The following is a 26,068-nucleotide window of genomic DNA, read 5'->3' on the forward strand; positions in this document are numbered from 1 at the left end:
AAGCAGTCACACAGACAGAATGCCTTCTCTGAAGGCATTCTATCCATTTTAGCACGCTGTGGTTAGGCTGGCATCCCGGCAACAAGGAATATAACGCTGTCATTTAGGTGGGCAAAATCTTGGCTGTTCCAGAAGAGAGACATAACAGCCATATTCTCAACTTTTATTACTGTTGTTTGTAGACGTAACACTGCATATCCAGACAAAACAAAGTTTTGTAGTTTCTAAAATGGTGTTTACTATTTACATCTTATATTATTTTTTCATTGTTTTGCCATCTATTCTCCCACCCACATACCCATGTGCTTTTAAAAAGGATTTTAGCCTCTAATGGACCTCTGGAATCTACTCAGACCTATCTGCAGCATAGCCCGGACCAGAGTACCACAGCTGAACTCCTGCCAAATTGACTTAAAACACTGGAGCTTGTCAATACAATTTGCAAATGGCAGGGAGTAGATTAAACATCCCAGGCTCAAATAGGGTGACTACGTCAAACACTCAGGTTATCAACAAGTAGTGCTGGGGGAACAAAATCGATACAGTTACCCTATCGGGATATTCATTTTCATGATATATTGTATCGACAATATTGCAATATTAATTTTTTGGCACTAATTGGCTGTATCTGCACCAAAACTCCATTCATAGCTTGTTCTCCATCTTCTAGGGAGCCAATTTGTTTTCAGCACTTATTTTCATGACTGATCAAAACTCCTTTCCTCATGGCTCTCTCTCATCCCTCTGCAGCAGACAGAGTGAACAATATGTTTGCAACATCGAATCGCAATATAATGACAGTATCGAATCGCAATACATATCGTATCGGCGCCTAAGTATCGTAATAATATCGTATTGTGACGACCCATGCAATTCCCAGCCCTATCAACAAGTCAGCATATTTTATACAGTATATATATTTTATACAGTATATACAGTTGAAGTCGGAAGATTACATACACTTAGGTTGAAGTCATTAAAACTAGTTTTTCAACCACTCCACAAATTTCTTGTTAACAAACTATAGTTTTGGCAAGTCGGTTAGGACATATACTTTGTGCATGACAAGTAATTTTTCCAACAATTATTTACAGACAGATTATTTCACTTATAATTCACTGTATCACAATTCCAGTGGGTCAGAAGTTTACATACACTAAATTGATTGTAACTTTAAACAGCTTGGAAAATTCCAGAAAATGATGTCATGGCTTTAGAAGCTTCTGATAGGCTAATTGACACCATTTAAAAAAAAACAATTTATTTAACCTTTATTTAACCAGGTAAGCCAGTTGAGAACAAGTTCTCATTTACAACTGCGACCTGGCCAAGATAAAGCAAAGCAGTGCGATAAAAACAACAACACAGAGTTACATATGGGGTAAAAACAAAACATAAAGTCAAAAATGCAACAGAAAATATATATACAGTGTATGCAAATGTAGCAAGTTATGGAGGTAAGGCAATAAAAAGGCCATAGTGCAAAATAATTACAATTAGTATTAACACTGGAATGATAGATGTGCAAGAGATGATGTGCAAATAAAGATACTGGGGTGCAAATTAGCAAAATAAATAACAATATGGGGATGAGGTAGTTGGGTGGGCTAATTTCAGATGGGCTGTGTACAGGTGCAGTGATCGGTAAGGTGCTCTGACAACTGATGCTTAAAGTTAGTGAGGGAGATAAGAGTCTCCAGCTTCAGAGATTTTTGCAGTTCGTTCCAGTCAGCAGAGAACTGGAAGGAATGGCGGCCAAAGGAGGTGTTGGCTTTGGGGATGACCAGTGAGATATACCTGCTGGAGCGCATACTACGGGTGGGTGTTGCTATGGTGACCAATGAGCTAAGATAAGGCAGGGATTTGCCTAGCAGTTATTTATAGATGGCCTGGAGCCAGTGGGTTTGGCGACGAATATGTAGTCTGGTCTGATGAAACAAAAATAGAACTGTTTGGCCATAATGACCATTGTTATGTTTGGAGGAAAAAGGGGGTACCTTGCAAGCCGAAGAACACCATCCCAACCGTGAAGCACGGGGGTGGCAGCATCATGCTGTGGGGGTGCTTTGCTGCAGGAGGGACTGGTGCACTTCACAAAATAGATGGCATCATGAGGAAGTAAAATTATGTGGATTTATTGAAGCAACATCTCAAGACATCAGTCAGGAAGTTGAAGCTTGGTCGCAAATGGGTCTTCCAAATGGACAATGACCCCAAGCATACTTCCAAAGTTGTGGCAAAATGGCTTAAGGACAACAAAGTCAAGGTATTGGAGTGGCCATCACAAAGCCCTGTCCTCAATCCTATAGAAAATGTGTGGGCAGACTGAAAAAGCGTGTGCGAGTAAGGAGGCCTACAAACCTGACTCAGTTACACCAGCTCTGTCAGGAGGAATGGGCCAAAATTCACCCAAGTTATTGTGGGAAGCTGGTGGAAGGCTACCCGAAACGTTTGACCCAAGTTAAACAATTTAAAGGCAATGCTACCAAATACTAATTGAGTGTATGTAAACTTCTGACCCACTGGGAATATGATTAAAGAAATAAAAGCTAAATAAATAAATCATTCTCTCTACTATTATTCTGACATTTCACATTCTTAAAATAAAGTGGTGATCCTAACTGACCTAAGACAGGGAATTTTTACTAGGATTAAATGTCAGGAATTGTGAAAAACGGACTTTAAATGTATTTGGCTAAGGTGTATGTAAACTTCCGACTTCAACTGTATGATATATATATATATATATATTAAAGCTGATCTACCCCCACATTCTTTGGGTGAAATATCTGACATTTTGTTACAGAAAAATATCACGGAAGCCAAGAACAAGGCAATGAATCAACATGGTGCCGGAACAATTACATTTTAGTCTTTTAGCAGACGCTCTTATCCAGAGTGACTTACATTATTTTTTTATTGTTTCATACTGGACCCCCGTGGGAATCGAAACCACAACCCTGGCGTTGCAAACGCCATGCTCTACCAACTGAGCTACATCCCTGCCAGCCATTCCCTCCCCTACCCTAGACGCTGGGCCAATTATGCGCTGCCCCATGGGTCTCCCGGTCGCGGCCGGCTACGACAGAGCCTGGATTCGAACCAGGATCTCTAGTGGCACAGCTAGCACTGCGATGGAGTGCCTTAGACCACTGTGCCACTCAGGAGCGTAAATCAATTGATTATCTTGTAGGCCTACTGTGTGTGCAATAAGCTATGAAAATTATTACATCTATTTCATTGGTCACCACTTTTTTTCAAATGAAAAACTGCTCAGTAACAGATAAAAAAAAGAAGAAAAAAAAGGGGAAAAGGTAGAGAAAATAAATCCCAGCGGTGAAAAATACATGAAGGCTTCAAAAGCATTTGTTTCCTAGCCAGGGAGTATTTCCACATGGATTGTTCTGCTCTGCATACACAGACACTCAGGGGCCAGCACAGGGCCGACATAAAACACTACCCTTTTCCGCTTCAATTAGTCAGATCACCAGACTTACATAGAACTAACCCACCTTCCCTCTGTTCTAAACACATTGTTTTAGACCTCACAGTCACCCCATTCGTTGTTTCAAGAAGGGACACAATAAAGGGGGGGGGGGGGGGGGGGGGGGAATGTGTGGTGCCACAGAAAAGTGCCTTTTTTTTAAATGTGCATGTGGGAATGCCACCTTCTGACAGGCCCGGTCGTGGCATTTTCTGCTCAGCTGGGCACAGCTGGGAGGCCCCTGTAAGCTCGCTCATCATCCCTGCTCTGTAAGGACAAACTCCATGGATTTCAATTCTGAGAATTGGTGACGGGTGTTTAAAGGGCTTCCGTAGATACAAAACAATGTTTATTCTCTCCCTCCTTCTCTGTTGGGATGGATGGATCAGACAGTGGGAACTTGTGATGAAAATCAGACCTAGTATGTAAGGTGTGTCTGAGCTAGGGATGTAACTCATGTAAAAAAATTATTAACGTTTAAACTGCCATTTTCTTACCGGTTTTCCATAACAATTATAAGAAAAATTCAACATGAATTCACAATGCAGCGGCACTGCTGCCAGCAATGGTCCTCGACTCCTCTCAAAATTCGATTCCGCTAGGAGTTGACTCCTAAGATTCAGTATTTTTGGAAAGGAGGAGACTGATTAGTTGCCATACTTCCGAGAACACAAACACGTGCATCTTTTATAGCGAGCCAGCCAGGGATGGAGAGAGAGGGGAGGGGCACAGTATAGTCAGGTTGGCCACCAGGCAGACAGAGTCAGACCCGTGTACTAGACCTATCTATCGCAATAGAATGCTGTATCTCACAATTTCTTGGCTTGCAATGTCTCACAACTTCAGTAAAGCAGGGCCTATCATCAATGAATAGGCTAAGATATTCTACACACAACAGACCGAAGACCGAACACACACTTGCATCATTACCGAAGAGAAAGAGCAGTGGTGTAATCAATAGTCCAAACAGTATGCAACTAAAACTAGTTTCTATTGGACAAATTCAGAACTTCTATTATACAAAATCTCGCAATGTCTTGCATGCCTCGCAAATTCACCAAAGTAGCCTAAAGGACACAGATTATGTTAGCTGTTGGTTTTCGGACATTTTCAATCTCTCTAGCTCAGGCCGTTATCCACACCTGCTTCAAGATGTCCACTATCATCCCGTGCCCCAGAAAGGGAAAGTAACTGAACGACTGCCGACCCGTAGCACACACTTCCGTCATCAGGAAGTATTTCAAGAGGCTAGTCAAAGACTACATCACCTCCTCCCTCCCCGACACACTCGACCCTCTCCAATTCGCATACTGCTCCGACAGCTCCACAGACAACGCAATCACCATTGCACGGCACAGTGCTCTCACCCACCTGGACAAGAGGAATGCAAATGTAAGGATGCTGTTCATCGACAACAGCTCGGCCTTCAATACCATAGTGCCCTCTAAGCTCACCACAACGCTCACAACCCTGGGACTGAACTCCTCTCTATGCAACTGGTTCCTGGACTTCATAACAGGCCAACCCCAGGTGGTAAAGGTAGGCAACATTACCTCCTCCACACTAAGGCTCCACAAGGGTGCGTCCTCAGTCCCCTCCTGTACTCCCTGTATACCCAAGACTGCATGGTCTCACAGAGTTCCAACTCCATCATCAAGTTCGCTGATGACACGATAGTAGTAGGCCTGATTACCAACAACGACGAGATGGCCTACATGGAGGAGGTAGGCACTCTGACAGTGTGATGCCAGGTAAACAACCTCTCCCTCAATGTCAGCAAAACAAAGGAGCGGATTGTGGACTTCAGGACGAACCAGGCTGGGCACGCCCCCATCCTCATCAACGGGGCCACCGTGGAGACAGTCAAAAACATCAAATTCCAGACACCGTGGTGAAGGCTGTACGACAGCGACTCTTTAACCTCAGGAGGCTGAAGAAATCCGTCCTGACCCTGAGGGCCCTCACAGTGTTCTATAGGAGCACCATCGAGAGCATACTGTCAGGCTGCATCACAGCCTGGTACGGCAACTCCACCGCCGCTGACCGCAAGGCACTACAGAGGGTGGTACGCTCAGCCAAATGCACCATTGGGTGCACACTGCCTGCCCTCCCTGACGCTACAAGCTTGGCTCACCTGTATCTGGGGAGTTTCTCCCATTTTTCCCATTTTGCAGATCCTCTCAAGCTCTGTGCAGGTTGTATGGGGAGCATTGCTGCACAGCTATTTTCAGGTCTCTCCAGAGATGTTAGATCAGGTTCAAGTCTGGGCTCTGGCTGGGCCACTCAAGGACATTCAGAGACTTGTCCTGAACCCACTCCTGCATTGTCTTGGCTATGTGCTTAGGGTCATTGTCCTGTTGAAAAGGTGAACCTTCGCCCCAGTCTGAGGTCCTGAGCGCTCCGGAGCAGGTTTTCATTAAGGAGCTCTCTGTACTTTGCTCCGTTCATCTTTCCCTTGATCCTGACTAGTCTCCCAGTCCCTGCCGCTGAAAAACATCCTCACAGCATGATGCTGCCACCACCATTCTTCACCGTAGGGATGGTGCCAGGTTTCCTCCAGACGTGACACTTGGCGTTCAATCTTGTTTCTCATGGTCTCAGAGGCTTTAGGTGCCTTTTGGCAAACTCCAAGTGGGCTGTCATGTGTCTTTTACTGAGGAGTGGCTTCCGTCTGGCCAGTCTACTATAAAGGCCTGATTGGTGGAGTGGTGCAGAGATGGTTGTCCTTCTGGAAGGTTCTCCCATCTCCACAGAGGAACTCTGGAGCTCTGTCAGAGTGACCATCAGGTTCTTGGTCACCTCCCTGACCAAGGCCCTTCTCCCCCGATTGCTCAGTTTGGCTGGGTGGCCAGCTCTAGGAAGAGTCTTGGTGGTTCCAAACTTCTTCCTTTTAAGATTCCAGTATGAAAAAAAAAAAATATGTATGCACTCACTAACTGTAAGTCGCTCTGGATAAGAGCGTCTGCTAAATGACTAAAATGTAAATGTAAGAATGATGGAGGCCACTGTGTTCTTGGGGACCTTCAATGCTGCAGACATTTTTTGGTACCCTTCCCCAGATCTGTGCCTTGACTCAATCCTGTCTCGAAGCTCTACGGACAATTCCTTCGACCTCATGGCTTGGTTTTTGCTCTGACATGCATTGTCAACTGTGGGACCTTATATAGACAGGTGTGTGCCTTTCCAAATCATGTCCAATCAATTGAATTTACCACAGGTGGACTCCAATCAAGTTGTAGAAACATCTCAAGGATGCAACAGAGTTCAATTTCGAGTCCCATAGCAAAGGGTCTGAATACTTATATAAATAAGGTATTTGCAAAAATTTCTAAAAACCTGTTTCTGCTTTGTCATTGTGAGGTATTGTGTGTAGATTGATTTTTATTTATTTAATCCATTTTAGAATAAGGCTGTAACGTAACAAAATATGGAAAAAGTCAAGGGGTCTGAATACATTCTGAAGGCACTGTACATGTTAATCATTTAATCCAAACTGCTTGCGCGTGTCTGTGTAGCCAAACGCTAAAATAGAACTTGGTTCTATTATAGACGCTGGACGCTCAGCAAGTCCCACCTCGCCCATCTACTCATTCTTTTTTACGAGCATATACCCACGTGGGTGATTGAAAGATGAACGAGGTCCACACTCCAGTCGGTGGCGGTAGTTCACCTTAAAGTTGGTTGCCAACCGCCATATAAAATCCACAGAAGAATGAACGAGGAGAGATGAATCAAAGAAAACAAACAAAAAACTAACTAAGTTTCCCCTTTTATCTGTGGATTAATTATTAGAGTAGAGAACACAGGATTTAGTGTGACTCAAAATGGGCCAACATTATACAAAGATCCAGCAAAGAAATTGACCATATGCATTTCAGGTAAAAAAACAACCCAATATTCATCTCCCAGGACAAATTAGCTAGCAACAGCAAGCTATTTAAATGTCCATTAAGATTTCATATTTGTTTTGACCTGTCCCCAAATTAATATAGCTGGTTCACAGTTGGATTTGGTATTTTAACCTGCGTGTCATAAATGTGTCTGGTGGGGATAGACAAAATCATCATGCGCACGATGGCAGGCGGGCGGACGCATGCACGAGCGGAGCCGGTTTGGTAATCATCTAAGGATCCCAATCTCATTTAGATGTTCACACCCCTAGTCTGAGCAGCAAACCCCCCTGCTGCTATTCATGTCAACTAATCTCCCTCTATCCTGTCTGGGGGCAGAAAATTGCTTTTATAGCTAGTTGTAAACCTGGCTTTTATTCAGTTTCAGTTCTCTTTGAAACTGGTTGATTAAGTCTTAAGTGTTAAAAATGACCTTACATATTAAGTGTTAAAATACTTTTTACATTGATATTCACCCCTCTCCACGCCACTTTTCATGCTCATACATGCATTGTTCAGGGCAGGACACATCATATTACTCTATGCACTGCACAGCACACATTAACTTTCCTCTGGAAAAGGTCAGATCCAGTAAATGAGGAATCGGTCTCACATGTACTTCCATACAGAATCTCCACCATTGGGCTATGACCTTAGCACAACTGATGGGACCATAAATCAAGGAAATTACAGAGTGGTGTTTCTTAATATCTCTAGACCTTATACTTCACATTAAACTTCTCGGGGGAAATTAAACTTTAGGACCTAATGACAAAGATTATCATTCTCTGATGATAATGACTCCACCAGTCTTCCTTCCCTCCATATCAGACACAGAGGCTGACAGAAAACTATATTTCCTACCATCGGAAAGGTTCAGCTGCCTCTTTTTCACTCATCGTCACTTTACACAATAATCAATATAGTCTAGATGAGGTCTCATCCAGGTCACCAAAATATTGACTTAAAATTAGCACAGCTGCCTCGTTTAATATTTTTTGCGTGTTCTTGCTTTGGGCAAAAGTGAGAATTTTCCCAGATGCTTTGGCTTTTCTGAGAACTAACAAACAAGGACAACATCATTAAAAATACCTGAGAAGCAAGTGTAAAAAACTAGCAAAACAAATAAGGAGTTGTGTACGTGAGGGCCGAAAGGCAACTGGCACAAAGCATCATGGGAAGGCCGGACAATTAATGGTGAATTACCACAGTGTTTGGAGGGGAAGCAGATCCTAGATCTGTACCTACTGTAGGGGAAACTTTACCCTGTAGTGCTTACCATAGGAGAAGGAGGAATGCAAGATGTCGGTCTTGGAGTCGTCACCTCGCCAGTGAGGGAAGGGGTCCCTGAAATTCACAAATTGGGAAGGGTTGAGTCAAACGCTGACACCACATGACAAAGGCCTTTCTTTCTAAGCATGTCCCTTTGTATGGTGTCTCTCGACATGCATGTTTTTCCACTACCAAATCCACTCCACACTACTTTGTTCTGTGAATGATTTATAATAATATGCCATTTAGCAGACGCTTTTATCCAAAGCGACTTACAGTCATGTGTGCATGCATTTTTACGTATGGGTGGTCCCGGGGATCAAACCCACTACCCTGGCATTACAAACGCCATGCTCTACCAATTGATACTAATCTACAAAACTGCTTTTTTATTTTAGTACATGTATGGCTAAAATCAATTTCTCTTCTCGGTTGGTGCATTGATGAATTCAGGTGACTGAGAAGAGTCAATACTAATTGTGACCTAACAGGAATGGAGCACTGAATTGAGAGGTGTTAACACAATAAGCTAGAGTGTTTCAATACAGTTGCACTATCACCTCTTAAAATCAACTAGCAATGAAGTTCAGTGATCTACAGACGCATGTAAAGAGATTATCTACATTAAGGCCTTTTAGAGAGATTTCACTTACCGATTTTGACATGGATATCTTGGTCTAAATAAAGTACCTACACTGAGTGTACAAAACACTTTTCTTTCCATGACAGACTGACCAGGTGAATCCAGGTGAAAGCTATGATCCCTTATTGATGCCACTTGTTAAATCCACTTCAAATCAGTGTAGCTGAAGGGGAGGAGACAGGTTTAAAGACTCATTTTTAAGCCTTGAGACAACTGAGACATGGATTGTGTATTCGTGCCATTCAGAGGGTGAATGGGCAAGACAAAATATTTAAATGCCTTTGAACGGGGTATGGTTTGTGTCAAGAACTGCAACGCTGCTGGGTTTTTCACACTCAAGGTCATCCAGCCAACTTGACACAACTGTGGGATGCACTGGAGTCAAAATGGGCCAGCATCCCTGTAGAACGCTTTCGACACCTTGTAGAGTCCATGCCCCGACGAATTGAGGCTGTGCTGAGGGCAAAAGCTGGGGTGCAACTCAATATTAGGAAGGTGTTCTTAATGGTTTTGTTCACTCAGTATATATAGTCCCATATAGTCATAGTACTGACTCATCGAAAACAGATAATTCACTCATTGAGTAATGTATTTATATAATATATTAATCAATTTGAAATATATACATAGGGATGAATTAACATATTGAACTATGTTGTTATAATGACTACACTATTGTCAGTAGACGCTGGATTGCATAATGTATTTTGGTCAGACTGGCGTTGGCCATCGACTGACTGCGCCTCTTGGGAGGAGAGCAGTCGTCAGCTAGTTGGGATCATTATCGCCAAACAAGACACACTGCCGAGCCAACAAATGAAAACCCTAGCATAATAACCTCAGTAGATTCTGCTGTGTGCACGTACAGTGCCTTCGGAATGTATGTTACGTTACATCCTTATTCTAAAATGGATTGAATAAAAACATTTCCTCAGCAATCTACACACAATACCCCATAATGATGAAGCGAAATGTTTGCAAAAAAAAGTATAAAATAAAAATACGATTATTTATAGACCCTTTGCTATGAGACTGGAAGTTGAGCTCAGGTGCATCCTGTTTCCATTGATCATTCTTGAGATGTTTCTACAACTTGATTGGAGTCCACCTGTGGTAAATTCAATTGATTGGAAATGATTTGGAAAGGCACACACCTGTCTATATAAGGTCCCACAGTTGACAGTGCATGTCAGAGCAAAAACCAAGCCATGAGGTCAAAGGAATTGTCTGTTGATCTCCGATACAGATTTGAGGAAGGGTAGCAAAATATTTCTGCAGCATTGAAGGTCCCCAAGAACACAGTGGCCGCCATCATTTTTAAATGGAAGAAGTTTGGAACTACCAAGACACTTCCTAGAGCTGGCTGCCCGGCCAAACTGTGCAATCGGGGGAGAAGGGCCTTGGTCGGGGAGGTGACCAAGAACCCGATGGTCACTCTGACAGAGCTCTAAAGTTCCTCTGTGGAGATGGGAGAACATTCCAGCAGGACAACCATCTCTGCAGCACTCCACCATTCAGGCCTTTATGGTAGAGTGCCAGGATGAAAGCCACTCCTCAGTAAAAGGCACATGACAGCCCGCTTGGAGATTGCCAAAAGGCACCTAAAGACTCTCAGACCATGAGAAACAAGATTCTATGGTCTGATGAAACCAAGATTGAACTCTTTGGCCTGAATGCCAAGCGTCACGTCTGGAGGAAACCTGGCACCATCCCTATGGTAAAGCATGGTGGTGGCAACATCATGCTGTTGGGATGTTTTTCAGCGGCAGGGACTGGGAGACTAGTCAGGGTCGAGGGAAAGATGAACAGAGCAAACTACAGAGAGATCCTTGATGAAAACCTGCTCCGGAGCACTCAGGACCTCAGACTGGGGCGAAGGTTCAACTTCCAACAAGACAACGACCATAAGCACACAGCCAAGACAACACAGGAGTGGCTTCGGGACAAGTCTCTGAATGTCCTTGAATGGCCCAGCCAGAGCCCGGACTTGAACCCGATTTAACATATCTGGAGAGACATGAAAATAGCTGTGCAGCAACACTCCCCATCCAACCTGACAGAGCTTGTGAGGATCTGCAGAGAAGAATGGGAGAAACTCCCCAAAATATAGGTGTGCCAAGCTTGTAGCGTCATTCCCAAGAAGACTCAAGGCTGTAATCGCTGCCAAAGGTGCTTCAACAAAGTAAAGGGTCTGAATACTTATGTAAATGTGATATTTCAGTTTTTTATTTTTAATAAATTACGAAACAATTCTAAAAACCTGTTTTTGCTTCATCATTATGGGATATTGTGTGTAGATTGATGAGAGGAAAAACACAATTTAATCCATTTTAGAATAAGGCTGTAATGTAACAAAATGTGGAAAAAGTCAAGGGGTCTGAATACTTTCCGAATGCACTGTATATTAACTAAATCTCTTAATGCTTCAAATGATCTTAAGAGAATCAACAGCAGACGGAAAAGAACACTCCTGTTTACCTTGTCAGGTGTACCTCAGGTATGGGCCTCAGCTCTTTGGACGTGAAGTTCTCCACAACTGGCGAGTCCAGGTTAGCCGAGCCGTTGCTAAGGCGGTCGCTGCTCTCGTATCCCGACTCGGTGCGCTGGAACTTCCAGTTGTCACTGCGCACCTTCAGCGTGCTCGCCATCACCGTGCTGCCCTTTGACCTGTCCTTGCCCTCCGACTCCAGTGAACTGCGGCTGCCGCCAGTCTCGGGCCGCTGCTCGTCCTCGTAGATGGTCATCAGGCTCTTGGGCTTGTGCTCCTCGCACCCGCCCCATGTGAAGTCCCGGTCCCTGTCTCTTTCGGGGGAGGGTGGCGCCACCTCCTGGCTGGAGGGTATCCGGTGGGGACTGTGCTGCCGGTGCGCCTGACTCCCTCCACCACCACCAACGCCACTTATCACACTATCCACGTTTAGCACCTCGCGCATGGGCTTCCATGGCCGTCTTGGCCTGCTGCTACTACTGCTGCTAGAACTGGAGTTACGGCCACCGTCCCGGCTCCCAGGGCGCTCCCGCGAGTCCTGGCTGCTGTCCGTGTCGTAGCCGTTAGAAAGCTGCTCCAGTCTCCGGCTGTAATGGCCGCCACCGGAGCCCCCACCGCCGCTGGGCAGGGCTGGTAGTACCTGGACACTGGAGTGAGGAGGCCCCTCATGAGTGGAGGACCTGCCGCCAAAGTGGGGGGTCCTCTCGGTCCTGGTGGGCCCTTTGCCCTGGCTGGCATACAGGTGCGGCTTGAAGCAATTCTCCGGCGGGGAGGCGGAGCGCGAGTACCTCTCTGGTATTGGCTCTGAAGGAAAGAGAGCGGGATTTTATGAGAATTTATTCAAGTGTAGTGTTTAGGAGGACATGGACAGTGTGTGGGTACACATTTCGTAAGGACATTGGCCTAGAGGTCTGTCTGCTACTTACAAGGATGTGGTAAGCTTTTTCTACAGATATTGCTGTTCAAATATGAAAGAAATATCAAGATCATTTACCCTAGATGTTAAAAGCTGCTGTCCTCTTCAAATTTGTTGGCTACAATGAGGTAGAAAACATCCAGCAAAACGTATTTAGAGCTTCCATGTTTTTCTTACAATATGAGACAAAATAAACACGTTGGGCGACATCTATAATAATATAATATGCCATTTAGCAGACGCTTTTATCCAAAGCGACTTACAGTCATGCGTGCATACATTTTTGTGTATGGGTGGTCCCGGGGATCGAACCCACTACCCTGGCGTTACAAGCGCCGTGCTCTACCAGCTGAGCTACAGAGGACCACAGTCAATGACACATCTGTCATTACAAAGTCGCCAAGGCTTGTCTGAAAAGAGGCAAACAAAACCCACTGAGTCACATCAATTCCTCCGAGGCCAAAGTAGGGTGGGAGGAGAGGACCTTAAAAAATCCTTAGGAAAATAACCTTTTCTGGTTGATGTCGCTAAGAAAGTCACTTTTTCTACGGGGGAAATGCTGATTCCAACATTGCACTCGAGCTGGCGTACTATCCAAACTGCTGCCTTTAATGCCAAATGCCAGTGTAATGTGAAAACCTTGCCAAGTGCAACAACTCTCGACTTTTAATGCCATTCCAAGCCAGACACAGGGTTTTCTAAGGAAGACCGCAGGGGTGTAGTGGGGTATGGGAACAATGAGGTTGTGGTTTATTGTACGTCTGTAGACATGAGGAAGGTACAAATAATGGACGGCGGGATGCCGTGTGTGTCTCCGTGGCGTAGCAGTATGGGTAGCAACCTCACGCTGTGATGTCTGTGGAGATATTAATGATGAAAGGTGGCCGTGTGTGTGTGTGTGTGTGTGTGTGTGTATACGTACTCCCTGCTGGCTGTCCATGACTACTTGAATAGAGGAGTCTGTTGCCTAGGGATGTGTATGACTGAGGACAAATTGTTTGTGTGTGTACGAGACAGAGTCATGCCGGCCACTTTCGAAAAATATGACTAGACTAGACATCTCCACTGGAGCAGTACAGTGATATGTTATTCAATGGGAGGGGTATGCAGTAAGGTATGCAGTAAGGTATGCAGTAAAGATTAACTTGTGAAATATATGCCCTTTTAATTGCCGTCCAACTATATTTACTGAAAGCGCTTCATCAAAGACTAACAGAAGATGCACTAAGGGACAATTATTCAACATTAGGATGACTGGGTCCAATGGCTCTGTTGGATGGAGCATTCATTGTTCCTCCAACATCAGGGTTGTGGGTTTTATTCCCACACATGCTACATTTGTACTGGTCTGGATGTACAGTTGAAGTCGGACGTTCACATACACCTTAGCCAAATAAATTTAAACTCAGTTTTTCACAATTCCTGACATTTAATCCTAGGAAAAATTCCCTGTCTTAGGTCAGTTAGGATCACCAGAATGTGAAATAATATAAATAAAATAATAGCAGAGAGAATAATTTCTTTCAGCTTTATTTCTTTCATCATATTCCCAGTGGGTCAGAAGTTTACATACACTCAATTCGTTTTTGGGAGCATTGCCTTTAAATTGTTTAACTTGGGTCAAACATTTCAGGTAGCCTTCCTCAAGCTTCCCACAGTAAGTTGGGTGAATTTTGGCCCATTCCTCCTGACCGAGCTGGTGTAACTGAGTCAGGTTTGTAGGCCTCCTTGCTCACACACGCCTTTTCAGTTCTGCCCACACATTTTCTATAGGATTGAGGTCAGGGCTTTGTGATGGCCACTCCAATACCTTGACTTTGTTGTCCTTCAGCCATTTTGCAACAACTTTGTAAGTATGCTTGGGGTTATTGCCCATTTGCGACCAAGCATTAACTTCCTGACTGATGTCTTGAGATGTTGCTTCAATTTATCCACATAATTTTCCTTCCTCATGATGCCATCTATTTTGTGAAGTACACCAGTCCCTACTGCAGCAAAGCACCCCCACAGCATGATGCTGCCACCCCCGTGCTTCACGGTTGGGATGGTGTTCTTCGGCTTGCAAGGTACCCCCTTTTTCCTCCAAACATAACGATGGTCATTATGGCCAAACAGTTACATTTTTGTTTCATCAGACCAGAGGACATTTCTCCAAAAAGTACGATCTTTGTCCCCATGTGCAGTTGCAAACCGTAGTCTGGCTTTTTTATGGCGGTTTTGGAGCAGTGGCTTCTTCCTTGCTGATCAGCCTTTCAGGTTATGTCGATATAGGACTCATTTTACTGTGGATATAAATACTTTTGTACCAGTTTCTTCCAGCATTTTCACAAGGTCCTTTGCTGTTGTTCTGGGAATGATTTGCACTTTTCGCACCAAAGTACGTTCATCTCTAGGAGACAGAACCCGTCTCCTTCCTGAGCGGAATGACGGCTGCGTGGTCCCATGGTGTTTATACTTGCGTGCTATTTTTTGTACAGATGAACGTGGTACCTTCAGGCGTTTGGGAGGTCTACAATTTTTTTTCTGAGGTCTTGGCTGATTTCTTTTGATTTTCCCATGATGTCAAGCAAAGAGGCACTGAGCCTTGCAATACATCCACAGGTACACCTCCAATTGACTCAAATGATGTCAATTAGCCTATCAGAAGCTTCTAAAGCCATGACATCATTTTCTGGAATTGTGATACAGTGAATTATAAGTGAAATAATCTGTCTGAAAACAATTGTTGGAAAAATTACTTGTGTCATGCACAAAGTAGATGTCCTAACCGACTTGCCAAAACTATAGTTTGTTAACAAGAAATGTGTGGAGTGGTTGAAAAACGAGTTTTAATGACTCCAACCTAAGTGTATGTAAACTTCCGACTTCAACTGTACGTTTTATAACTGGAAGTCCCCTGATATAAAAATGTGTCTAAATCACCATATGAATATTCATTAATAGCATGACAGGGCGTGTGATCTTGGATTGAGGCCTTCACTGAGTCTCAGGTGTGCAGAAAGAGTTATGGGAGGTTATATTCCACAGCGCCTCGGATGTAACCTCCCCTGAGAGATGGAGTCGCTACGGATAGGGAATCTGCTGACGGGGCGTGCAAGAGTTAAATCACCTCGAACATAACTTACGCTGTTCACATTGTGTGTGTGAGAGACTCGTGTGATATTTTACGTGCGATTTTGTGCATGTGTGTCCGTCTATGTAAGAGTTTCTGTGAACTGGTCTAGCTGTGTGTGTGCGTGCATGTGTACGCACGTGCGACAAAGACAAAGATGGTCTAACTATGCATGTGTAGCAATGCTAACACAGCATGCTTGTCATTTAGGGTTGGAAGCTAAATGTCAACACAGTTACACTATGCAAGATGAAAACAGGGAAAAATGTGTCCTGGTAACACTAACTGCAATGTCCCAAATGATAACCTATTTCGTACATGGTGCACTACTTTTGACCAAAGCCCTGTGGTCAAAAGTAGTGCATTATATAGAAAATAGGATGACGCCAATGTCTCCCATTGACACCAACTCTCCCTATCTGACCTTAATGCTAACTTTCTTATTTTGCTATTATTTTTGTGAAGGGACAGAAAATCGTTAAAGACTCCAGCCACCCAAGCCATAGACTGTTCTCTCTGCTTCCGCATGGCAAGCGGTACTGGTGCATCAAGTCTGACACCAGCAGGCTCCTGAACAGTTTCTATCCAAAAGCCATAAGACTGCTAAATAGCTAACAAAATAGGTACATGGATTATCCGAGTTGATCCTTGTATTTTATTTTTCCACTGTCTCTATGCACACTCACAGGGCCCTACACACTACACACACTGACACTCCAACACACACACACTCACATCATAATTTGCTCACACACACACGCACACCCCCTCACATAAAATTGTCATATGCACTGCTGCTACTCTGTTTATCATTTATCCTATACATATCTACCCCTATCGATTCAGTATCCCTGCACATTGTAAATATGGTAGTGGAACTGACCAGGTATATAGCAATAGAAATAAGGCAACATCTATGGTTACAGGAGACCCACTACCACCCTCCTATAGCCTAACCCCTCCCATGCTACCATAAATAGTCCTTCTTACATATTTTTCTCGTATGTTTTTGTTCTACCTCATGTTATTTTTAGTATTACATTGTTATTGATTACTGCACTGTTGGGTTTAGAGCTCGCAAGAAAGGCATTTCACTGTCCTTGCGCACGTGACATTAAAACTTGAAACTAAAACTGTCAAGTAGCTTTGAAGTCAGCATTTTAGCAGAGAGCTAGCCTGGTCACGAGCAGCATTAGAGATAGATTTATTCCACTTACATGAACTCACCTCCAGCATCACCATTCATCAAGGCCATGACGCTAGCCTCTGTTAGCCTGGTGCATTCAATCATAATGGGACGTGAGCCTGGTGCTAACAGGGTGGCTATGGGGGCTAGTTCAATTTCAGTTCCTTGCACCTTGCCCTTAGTTCCAACCCGTTTGGTGTTCACAGAAATGAAACGACAGGACAGGTGAGGAAATATGACAGAGGGTTAGAGACCAAGGAGGAAAGGGGTGAAGTTGCCTGTAGACACTGATCTATGATCAGTTTGGCATTTTCCTCCAATGGTTCAGGTTGGGCTTTGGGGAGGGTATGCTGATCCTATTTCCGTTCTTATGAACAATTTAGAGATTGCTTTCAAATCGATCTACATGTAATTCCCCCACCAACACACACAGCAAACCTCAATACCTTTGAGGGACTATTTATGGTAGCATGGGAGGGGTTAGGCTATAGGAGGGTGGTAGTGGGTCTCATGTAACCATAGATGTTGCCTTATTTCTATTGCTGGCCTAGATATAAGCAATATGGGTCCAGGGCCATGATCCTACTCTCACATACTCCACTAACGCTGTCATGTGAACACTCAAGACATTGAAATGGCACTTACGGACAGCAGCTAGGAATCCAAATACCGTATTGGTCCGAATATAAGACGACCCTGATTATAAGACGACCCCCCGTTTTTCAACACAAACATTTAGAAAAACAGATTTGCAGACTAGATTTGCCGAACAAAGAACTTCATTTTATTTTAAAATAACAATATTAAAAACACAGTGAATTAAACACAAAGGCAAACTATGTACAGTATGATTCAAAATTAATATCAAGCAATAATAAAGCAACATTTTTAAATAACAGAGAAAATACAGGCCACACATTTAACTAAACTTAACAAAAATTCGCCAAACTTCTCCTCCGATGTCTCTCTATCCCTCACACACGTCCTCTGCCCCGCTGTGTTCGCTCTCGCTGTCATCGCTCCCCAGCTGCTCCGCTTCCACCGGCTCCTCCCAAAGCACGTCGTCCTCGCTGCCGTCCAATGCATTTGAGATGCAACATTTTTTAAAGCCATCGATGATGCTCTGTGAGGGAATAGCATCCCATGCATGCAGGATCCATTCACACAGTAGACGGACTGACGGCTTCTGTATTTTCCCGGTCGGTGTGAGTGCGTGGTTGCCAGACAGGAGCCACTCTGTGTATTTTTTTCGCAGGTTATCCTTGAAAGGCTTGTTCACAACTACGTCCAACACCTGTAGCTGGCTTGTCATTCCCCCTGGTATGATCACAAGATCCCCGTTCATTGCTCGCACCTGACTTTTCACGGGCTCAGTCAGATGTCCGCGGAACGCATCCAGAACGAGCATGTTCCTCCTCTTCCTCAGTCCCCCGTAGCGTGCGCCCCACACAACCTTTAGCCAGTCCACTACAAGCCCCGACTCCATCCAGCCCTTCTCCTGGGCGCGCACAATAATGCCAGCTGGCATTGGGTCCTTTGGCACAGTCTTACGCTTAAGAATGACATACGGGGGGAGTTTGCTGCCACCAGCGAGACATGTCAACATGACAGTGACGCGGCTCTTCTCGTTGCCCGTTGATTTCACCAACACAGACTTTTCTCCCTTTCTATTGACAGTCACCGATGTTGGCATGTCGAAATAAACGGGTGTCTGATCAGCATTGCCGATCTGATCCAGCGGGTAGGAGTGCTTCTTCCTCAGGTTGATAACAAAGCGCTGAAACGAAAGCAGCTTCTCTCCGAAGTCTGACGGCAGGCGTTGGGCCAAACTCGTTCTCCGTCTAAGTGACAGTCCATTACGCCGCATCATCCTACGACACCAGCCGAGGCTGGCTTTAAATCCAGTGATGTTGAGCTCTCTGGCGATTTCCAGGGCCTTAACCTGGATGACAGCTCTGGTAATGGGCATTCCCTCACTTCTTTTTTCCCTGACATATTCAAAAACCCTCCGGTCAACCTCAATGAAACGACCACTTTGAGGACCACGGAAGGATTTTCGCTGACTGTTAGCATCTTTTAGACGTTGTTTTTCTGCTCGCCATCTTCTTACATTACACTCAGTGACCCCGAATGTCTTGGCAGCTTGGCAGTTGTTAGATGACTCTGCCTTATTGACAACCATTATTTTGAAATTGGCATCATAGCTCCTCCGCTGTTGTTTATTGACCTGGCCCACTTTTGAGCCACTTGTCTCTAAATGGTCAGCCTGTCTTTCCATCTTTAAACACCGGTAACGGGCTGGTTGTTAAGGACGCCTCTTCCCTCCGTCCGGAACGAATTTTTGGCGCCATCTGTGCCCGCGAATGTGTATTGACATTTAAAGGGAGCGCCGAAGAAGAGAAACTGCGCTCTGAATACTAGACCCCGAATATAAGACGACCCGACTTTTTTGGACCTATTTCGAGGGGAAAAAAGGCCGTCTTATATTCGGACCAATACGGTAGAACAGGGCTGATATAGCCACTACCACAGTATCCAGTAGTGAGAGAACAGTATCCAGTAGTGAGAGAACAGTATCAAGTAGTGAAAGAACAGTACGTGGAAGGGCCTGATTAAAAAGGGAGGGAGAGATGATCCCCATCCTGACACATTGCTCCCAAACCACACTGCCTGGTTGGCCATGCTTGTTTGTTGTGCATTTTTATGTTGGTAATGATGGGTTGTGTGTGTACTGTGTAGAGCATTGTGTCAAAGGTAATATTGTCTTTTCATTGGTGTGTGTGTGTGTACATGCATGGTGCAATGCCACTATTGTTTCATATCAGTTGCTGTTCCTCTCTGTGTGTGTAGTGTGTGTGTGTAGATTTGCCTGTGTGTGTGTGTGTGTGTGTGTGTGTGTATGTGTATAGCTCCATACCACGGTAGCGGGTGTCCTGTCTCCTCCTCTCCGTCCTGTCCTGGTCTCTCCTGGAGGGGTGCATCCCCCGGACCTCCCCTGCCTTCTGGACCACCTCTCTGGAGATGTCCTTGAGATGGCTCTTAGGATCACTGGTGCCCAGCTTCACTGCACAACAGGGAGAAAGAAACATATTCTACACTACATTCCATTTCAGTCATTTTGAGAAACAGAGTGACTTCCAATAGACAATACAAGGAGAATAACACACCAAAAAGAACAAGTAGTCAAACACGGAGGGGTAAAGTCCTTTCTACCTCTAATCCCAACACAAACTACAGTCACTTAGGCCACCCCCACTCCCTCCCTATCTTCCACCTCCACCCCTCCTCTACTCCTCCTCCCTTCTATCCCCTGACTAGCCCCCTGGAGGCATTGAACAGTCCTGAGTTTAAGGAGAAGTTTAGGGCCGATCGATGTGCTGATGTATACGCCGGGCTTTTCTGCTTCACAGGGGGAAATGCACTGAGGTGGAACCAATCGTGCCGCGGAAGACATTTTCTCTCCTCCAATCCTCCCTGAGTCTCATCTTTGTAGCCTCTTCTCTTGTAAAGTAGGAGAAAGCCAGATACGATGGATAGAACTAGAAGTATGTGCTGCGGTAATTGAAAATACCAAACAACCCTGTGAAGCACCCTGGTTAAAAGTAGTGCACTATATAGGGAATAGGGCACCATTTGGGACAGAGGTTAAAAGAGTCTGCCCTTAGGATCTTTCCTTGCTTCTCGTGGCCCCTCGCTTGTCTCTTCTCTTTGGAGGTGTACATACTCCTGATCCCTCGCTCACATTTGTCCTCATTCCCTTCCTGTTCCATCATTAAGGCCACTTTCTGAGCTCTGCCCCCCCCCCCCCTCCCCCTCCCTCCTCCTCCCCTCCCTCCTTCTCCCCCTCCCTCTCTCCTTCTCTCCCTCTCTCCCCTTCTCTCCTTCTCCCCCTCTCACTCTCGCTCTCCCACTCCCAGGCCTTACTCCTCCTCTCAAAGTCTGTCCCTCTACCCTTTCACTCTTTGGTTGCCTCTATCCATGCCCCCCCCCCTCCCTCTACAGTAGCTCTGTAATCTACCTCCAATCTCCTCTACCTCTAACCCCGTCACATCTTTCAGTCTCTTCTCTCAATCTATCATCTACCTCCCCAATCTCTCTCAGATAATACCCATTTTCCATAGCTATATGTAGAAATACCCATCCCTCTCCCTGTCTCCCATCATATCCATTCCCCCCCCCAACCGCTTGTGTTGTACCTGGTCCTCGGCCCCCGCTAGTCTGGCCGCTGCCCCTGGTAAAGGTGGAAGGGGTCTGGCTCTTCTGTTTGAAGCTGCCGGGGCCCAATAGGGCATTCAGGTTCTCCCTGGTCAGATCCAGCTTCTTGGGGCCCGGAAGTGGAGACTCGGGTGCTGGTTGGTCGAAAAGGAGGAGAGGGATAGAATATTATTTAATTTTTATATATGGATAGCCTATGTCTCTTCATGGATCTGTTTCTACTGGTGAGACAAATCAGGGTTGGGATCAATTCCAAACAGCAATTCTTAGGTATTATGTAAATAAGCTGCCTATTATCGTTCACTTTTCAGTAAATCCCAAAAATCTCTGGAAAAATGTAAACAAAAAAACTAAAGTTTAGCGCTACCCAATTAACATATTTGAGAAAATTGAACTGAACAAATGTACATTTTCTGTCTTTCTTCTTAAGCCAGCCTCTGAAGGCCAGTGAGCCGCAGTCAACATCACGACCTGGGGGCAAGGCCAGCTCAGAGAGTGGATCATTAAGGGGGATAAACCCCACCCCAAACAAATCCAGAGGTTTTTAATCCTCACACAGAAATGTTCAGCTCGTCATCAACAACTTCTAGGGAGGCTTTAGCGACGGGTATTATGGTCGAGGTCAACGTAAAAAATATATAAAAATAAAATGTTTAATGCCGTCGCTGTTGGCAATGCTGCTGATGAACTCTCGTAGTTCGATATCAAATCAAGTATTAATTGAGTGGTACAGAAAAGGTTGGAACACCATTAGCTAATACACTAATAAACAGTAATCCAACTAGAGTGCAAAATTCTAGGAACTTTCCCCAAATTGACAGCTTTTCCAGAAATCCCGGTTTGGAATATTACTGGAATCAGGAAACATTAAGCAGGAAATTCGGGAATCCTCCAACCGGGATTTGGGGAATTTTAGTGAAGTTATCAGAATTTTGCAACCCTAAATCCAACTGAAGTGATGGGCATCCAAACTTGTTTTGAAGTTCAGCACGTATTTGTAAAGTCACTTTTGTCAACAGCACGTCTTTTCTGGTCATACAGTAAAAAAGAAAATGTCAAGCACATTGTGAGACTTCAAAAGATGCCAAAATGGTGGCCCGAACAGAATTCCACACTGCAACATGTACTGTAGTTACCCTTTTTAGAGACTCTCTCTGACTGAATGTGGTGAGGCTGACAATTAATAAAAGCAATTAATGTGCGTCTGGCACGGGGCACAAATTTTGACCAAAATATGTAAAGGAGATGCTAACCAAAAAGTTTGAGACCCACTGCTCTGTGGCAGTGGTGGTCATTTGGCTAGTGCATGCTGTTAAAAAAAGTTGTAACCACAGTCACACCATTGGCAACACTTGCTGGCATTAATTCCAAATTGCTGGTGCCGGAGAGCTCTACTCTTAGAATCATTTATTTTAGGACCCCCTCTCGCTGTGAATTTACTGCACCGACTTAAATATAGCATCCCCCATGTTAAGCATGAATTAAAAGGAACTATGAATTATAAACGTGGTGTGTGGTTCCTGGAAATCATCTCGAGTGAAGCTAAGGGGTTGTTCAACCATTTTGGAAAGGGGGGCCGTTTGAATCTGGTCTCCAAAAGACCTAAACCAAGACCACATTTGGTCTCAAGTAAGAGATCATGAGATAGAGACTGCATCGCCATCGCAAAACACCTGAAGTCACATCTTGGGATGATAACACCATGAAAAGTGATTGTACATTTGACTTCATATTGTTGGCATCCTGGAAAAACCTATATTTTTGCATAGATTTGATATGCAAATGTAGGCAGTTATTTCCCTCAATGTGCTGTAAAAGTTCCATGACTCTAGGGGTAGTGGTGTAGTTCTTCCTGTAGAGGAAAGAAAAGAGAATGTCCCTTTGTCCGATGTCTTGTATACCTTGGACGTCTCCGTTGACGGGGGACTTGTAGTTGGAGCGGTCACTGTTCTGGCGCGAGGCGTCGTCTACGGAGATGGCGCTGCCATCTGGGTTGGAGTAGAATAGGAGGAGGGGCTGGAAGTGGCCCTTGATGCATTTGGTGACCACGTCTTTCCACCGGGTCCCAATCTAAGATAGGGGAGAGGAGACTAGGAGGTAAATAGAGAGACACATGAAGAGTGTGTGTGCGCGTGTGTGTGCTCCTGCTTGAGAGGCAGAAAGGCAAAACTGGCATCTTCCCAATGTGACAAGAAAATAAAATGTCACCTATGTCTTACTGGCACTGACCAGTTTCCTCATCTCATTAGACAGAGAGGTCTTGTCAGAAGCCAAATGTGTCGTTTAGTGCCAGTCAATACACCTTACTACTTTCGAAAAGCCTGTATTTATTTGATGAGCATCAGTTGCCAAAACCTAAATATGTAAATGTTAGGTACCTTTGAGTACATCTTTCAGAAAATGCTGACTTGTAATTGAATTGGTTCATACATTTAAAAGGGCTTGGGCTCTAAGGAATAGTCTTCTCAGAGTATATACACTATATTATGCCTCATTTAAATGGATAGCGCACAAATAACAAAAACCATGGAGGAAAAATGTTGACACAACGCTTGCTTGAATTCAGGGATATTCTTTGAACCATTACCCTCAAAATGTATGGTGACCATAGACCAGAAAAATCGTATTCAGGCATGTCATGAACTGTTCAGAGAGGAATTTTCATTTTAGAATTCCACACAAAACTATGTCCAAGGAGACATTGCGGTGCACTGTGAAAGCACATTGTCCCTTTGTCTTGGATCTTAAGTGAATATTATGTGCTAAAGCACTCACAATCACATTAGCTGAGCAGAGTTAGGCGCGTGCCTCACTACAAAACGCCACAGAGGCAGACTGGAGGCTAACAGATGCTAGTGTGCTCCTTAATTAACCAAATGAAGGAGAAGGAAAGAGGAGCAGAAAGAGAGAGACAGGAAAGAGAGACAGGAAAGAGAAAGAGTAAGAAAGGAATGTGACAGTAAAATGGGGGGGGGGGGGGGGGGGGGCACTGATCCCCGCCTGGGACAACAACAACAAAATAGGCTTAGGGGAACCGCTGAACCACTGGTGCTGCAATAAATGATACAAGCAATTATGACAAGAATGATAGTCAACAAACCGCAACCATAAATGTCAAATATAAATATGGTTTAAAAGCTATCCATAAACTGTAGGGTATTTCTCCTCATTACTTGGTGTGAGTCCATAAGAGAATGAGTAGCAACACAGCAGGTGTATGGCGTGTTATTTGGTTGGCTCGGGTGCTGTACTGTAGTGCTCTGTCCCAGTCGGGCTGAAGTGCATACACAGCACAAACTGCTGCTGGATTGACTCTGAGCCAGCCAGCCCCTGCACCGCAGACCAGTCAAATGGACTGGACACACACCCAGTGTTGTTCATTAAACACATACACAAAATACACATTTTTCAATTTTTCAATTTGATATCCTGAAATGTGGAAGTCCACTAAACAGTGTAGCTCAACTGTGGATGACTGATGATGCAATTAACTGGGGAAAGACTGAAGGTGCTTCAATAGTTTCCACTGGGAAAACCTAGTACAAGTGCTGCTGTGTGTGTGTGGGTGTGTGTGTGTCCCCACGCTTGCGAACATGTGTGGGTGTTGGTGATTATTGCAGACTTTTCAACCCCACTGAAGGCTCATCAACCCGGGGGTGGTGAATGGTGATCGATGTGGCCCTTATAGGAAGATGGTGGCGATGGAGTTAAGACATGGCTCAGGGAGCTCCCTGCTCTCATTCTCCTTTTCATCAGCTCAACCAAGTACATTTCTGCATTTTGAGTTGCTGGCTAGGGAGGCTTTAGCTCCAGATAACAGATGATTTGTATCCCATGATATCATACATCAGCTTCCTGGAAAATCCTCTCATGTCAGATTGTATTCCTGATTTTATTTCAAATCAACTGGTTGAAGCCCTTTAAAGAAAGTTACCAACAAAATGTTACTTTAGTTACTATTCTATAATATTCTACTGTATCTTAGTCCATGCCGCTGTCATTGCTTGTCCATATATGTATATATTCTTAAATCCCATTCCTTACTAGTTTTGTGTGTATTGGGTATATGTTGTGAAATTGTTAGATATTACTGCACCGTCGGAGCTAGAAGCACAAGCATTTCGCTAAACCCGCTATAACATCTGATAAACACGTGTATGTGACAAATACAATTTTATTTGATGTGGTGAATTCCTTTTTCTTGTCACAGTGTCATAGAGTGTGTGTGTGTGTGTGTGTGGGTGTGTGCATCACTATAGCAAACGAGACAGGGGAGAGTGTGTGTGGCGTGCGCCTGTCCATGCATGTATATGTGTATGGTCCGAGCAGCATATGTCACCACAGCAAAAGAGTGAGATGTTATGAGAGTGTTGGGTGAGGTGTGGTGTTTTTGCTCCCTTACTAGAGGAATTTTTGCTTATGTCTTTTTCTATATCTATCCCTAACCCTCACCTCTTTGACCGTGGCGTCGTCGAAGAACACCCATTTGGCGGATTTGGTGTGGAAGGCGAAGGCACAGTAGTGGCGGCTGGAGTAACAGATCATCCCAACCAATAGAAGCTCTCCCTTTTTGGCGTCCTCGTCTGTCACCCGGTAGAAGAGCTGCGGACACACACACACATTTCAATTACTTTATTTGGTTAAATTTAGCCCAAAACACTCCCACCCTGCCCTAAGACCTAAAGACTTAGGTTGGCTCCCCAAACTAATGCGTAGACTTTAGCTCAATGGATTAACACAGTCTTTTATCACACAGCAGAACCTTCTCAGTCAGATATACAGCCATTTAACCAAAACATTCATGTTTGTCATCCACATGCATTAGCATTTGGACAGTCAAATTGCCCTTCAACTTGGATTGA

At 44.5% G+C, this 26,068-nt stretch overlaps 1 protein-coding gene across 2 annotated transcripts in view; it reads right to left on the reverse strand.

Annotated features, from left to right (window-relative positions):
* LOC311132987 (inactive ubiquitin carboxyl-terminal hydrolase 53-like) overlaps positions 1–26,068 on the reverse strand; it is a 69,356-nt gene that overhangs the window by 13,567 nt on the left and 29,721 nt on the right. For both annotated transcript variants that reach the window (XM_084166397.1, XM_084166396.1), the window contains exons 9-14: positions 25,659–25,808; positions 23,108–23,276; positions 21,188–21,340; positions 19,909–20,055; positions 11,768–12,581; positions 8,654–8,721 (exon numbers count right to left, since the gene is read on the reverse strand). In XM_084166397.1, coding sequence (XP_084022523.1) covers positions 8,654–8,721; positions 11,768–12,581; positions 19,909–20,055; positions 21,188–21,340; positions 23,108–23,276; positions 25,659–25,808 — 1,501 coding nt within the window. The remainder of the gene's footprint in view (positions 1–8,653; positions 8,722–11,767; positions 12,582–19,908; positions 20,056–21,187; positions 21,341–23,107; positions 23,277–25,658; positions 25,809–26,068) is intronic.

The sequence above is a fragment of the Coregonus lavaretus genome, assembly GCF_964263955.1.
Source record: "Coregonus lavaretus genome assembly, chromosome: 7".
NCBI classification, from domain to species: domain Eukaryota; kingdom Metazoa; phylum Chordata; class Actinopteri; order Salmoniformes; family Salmonidae; genus Coregonus; species Coregonus lavaretus.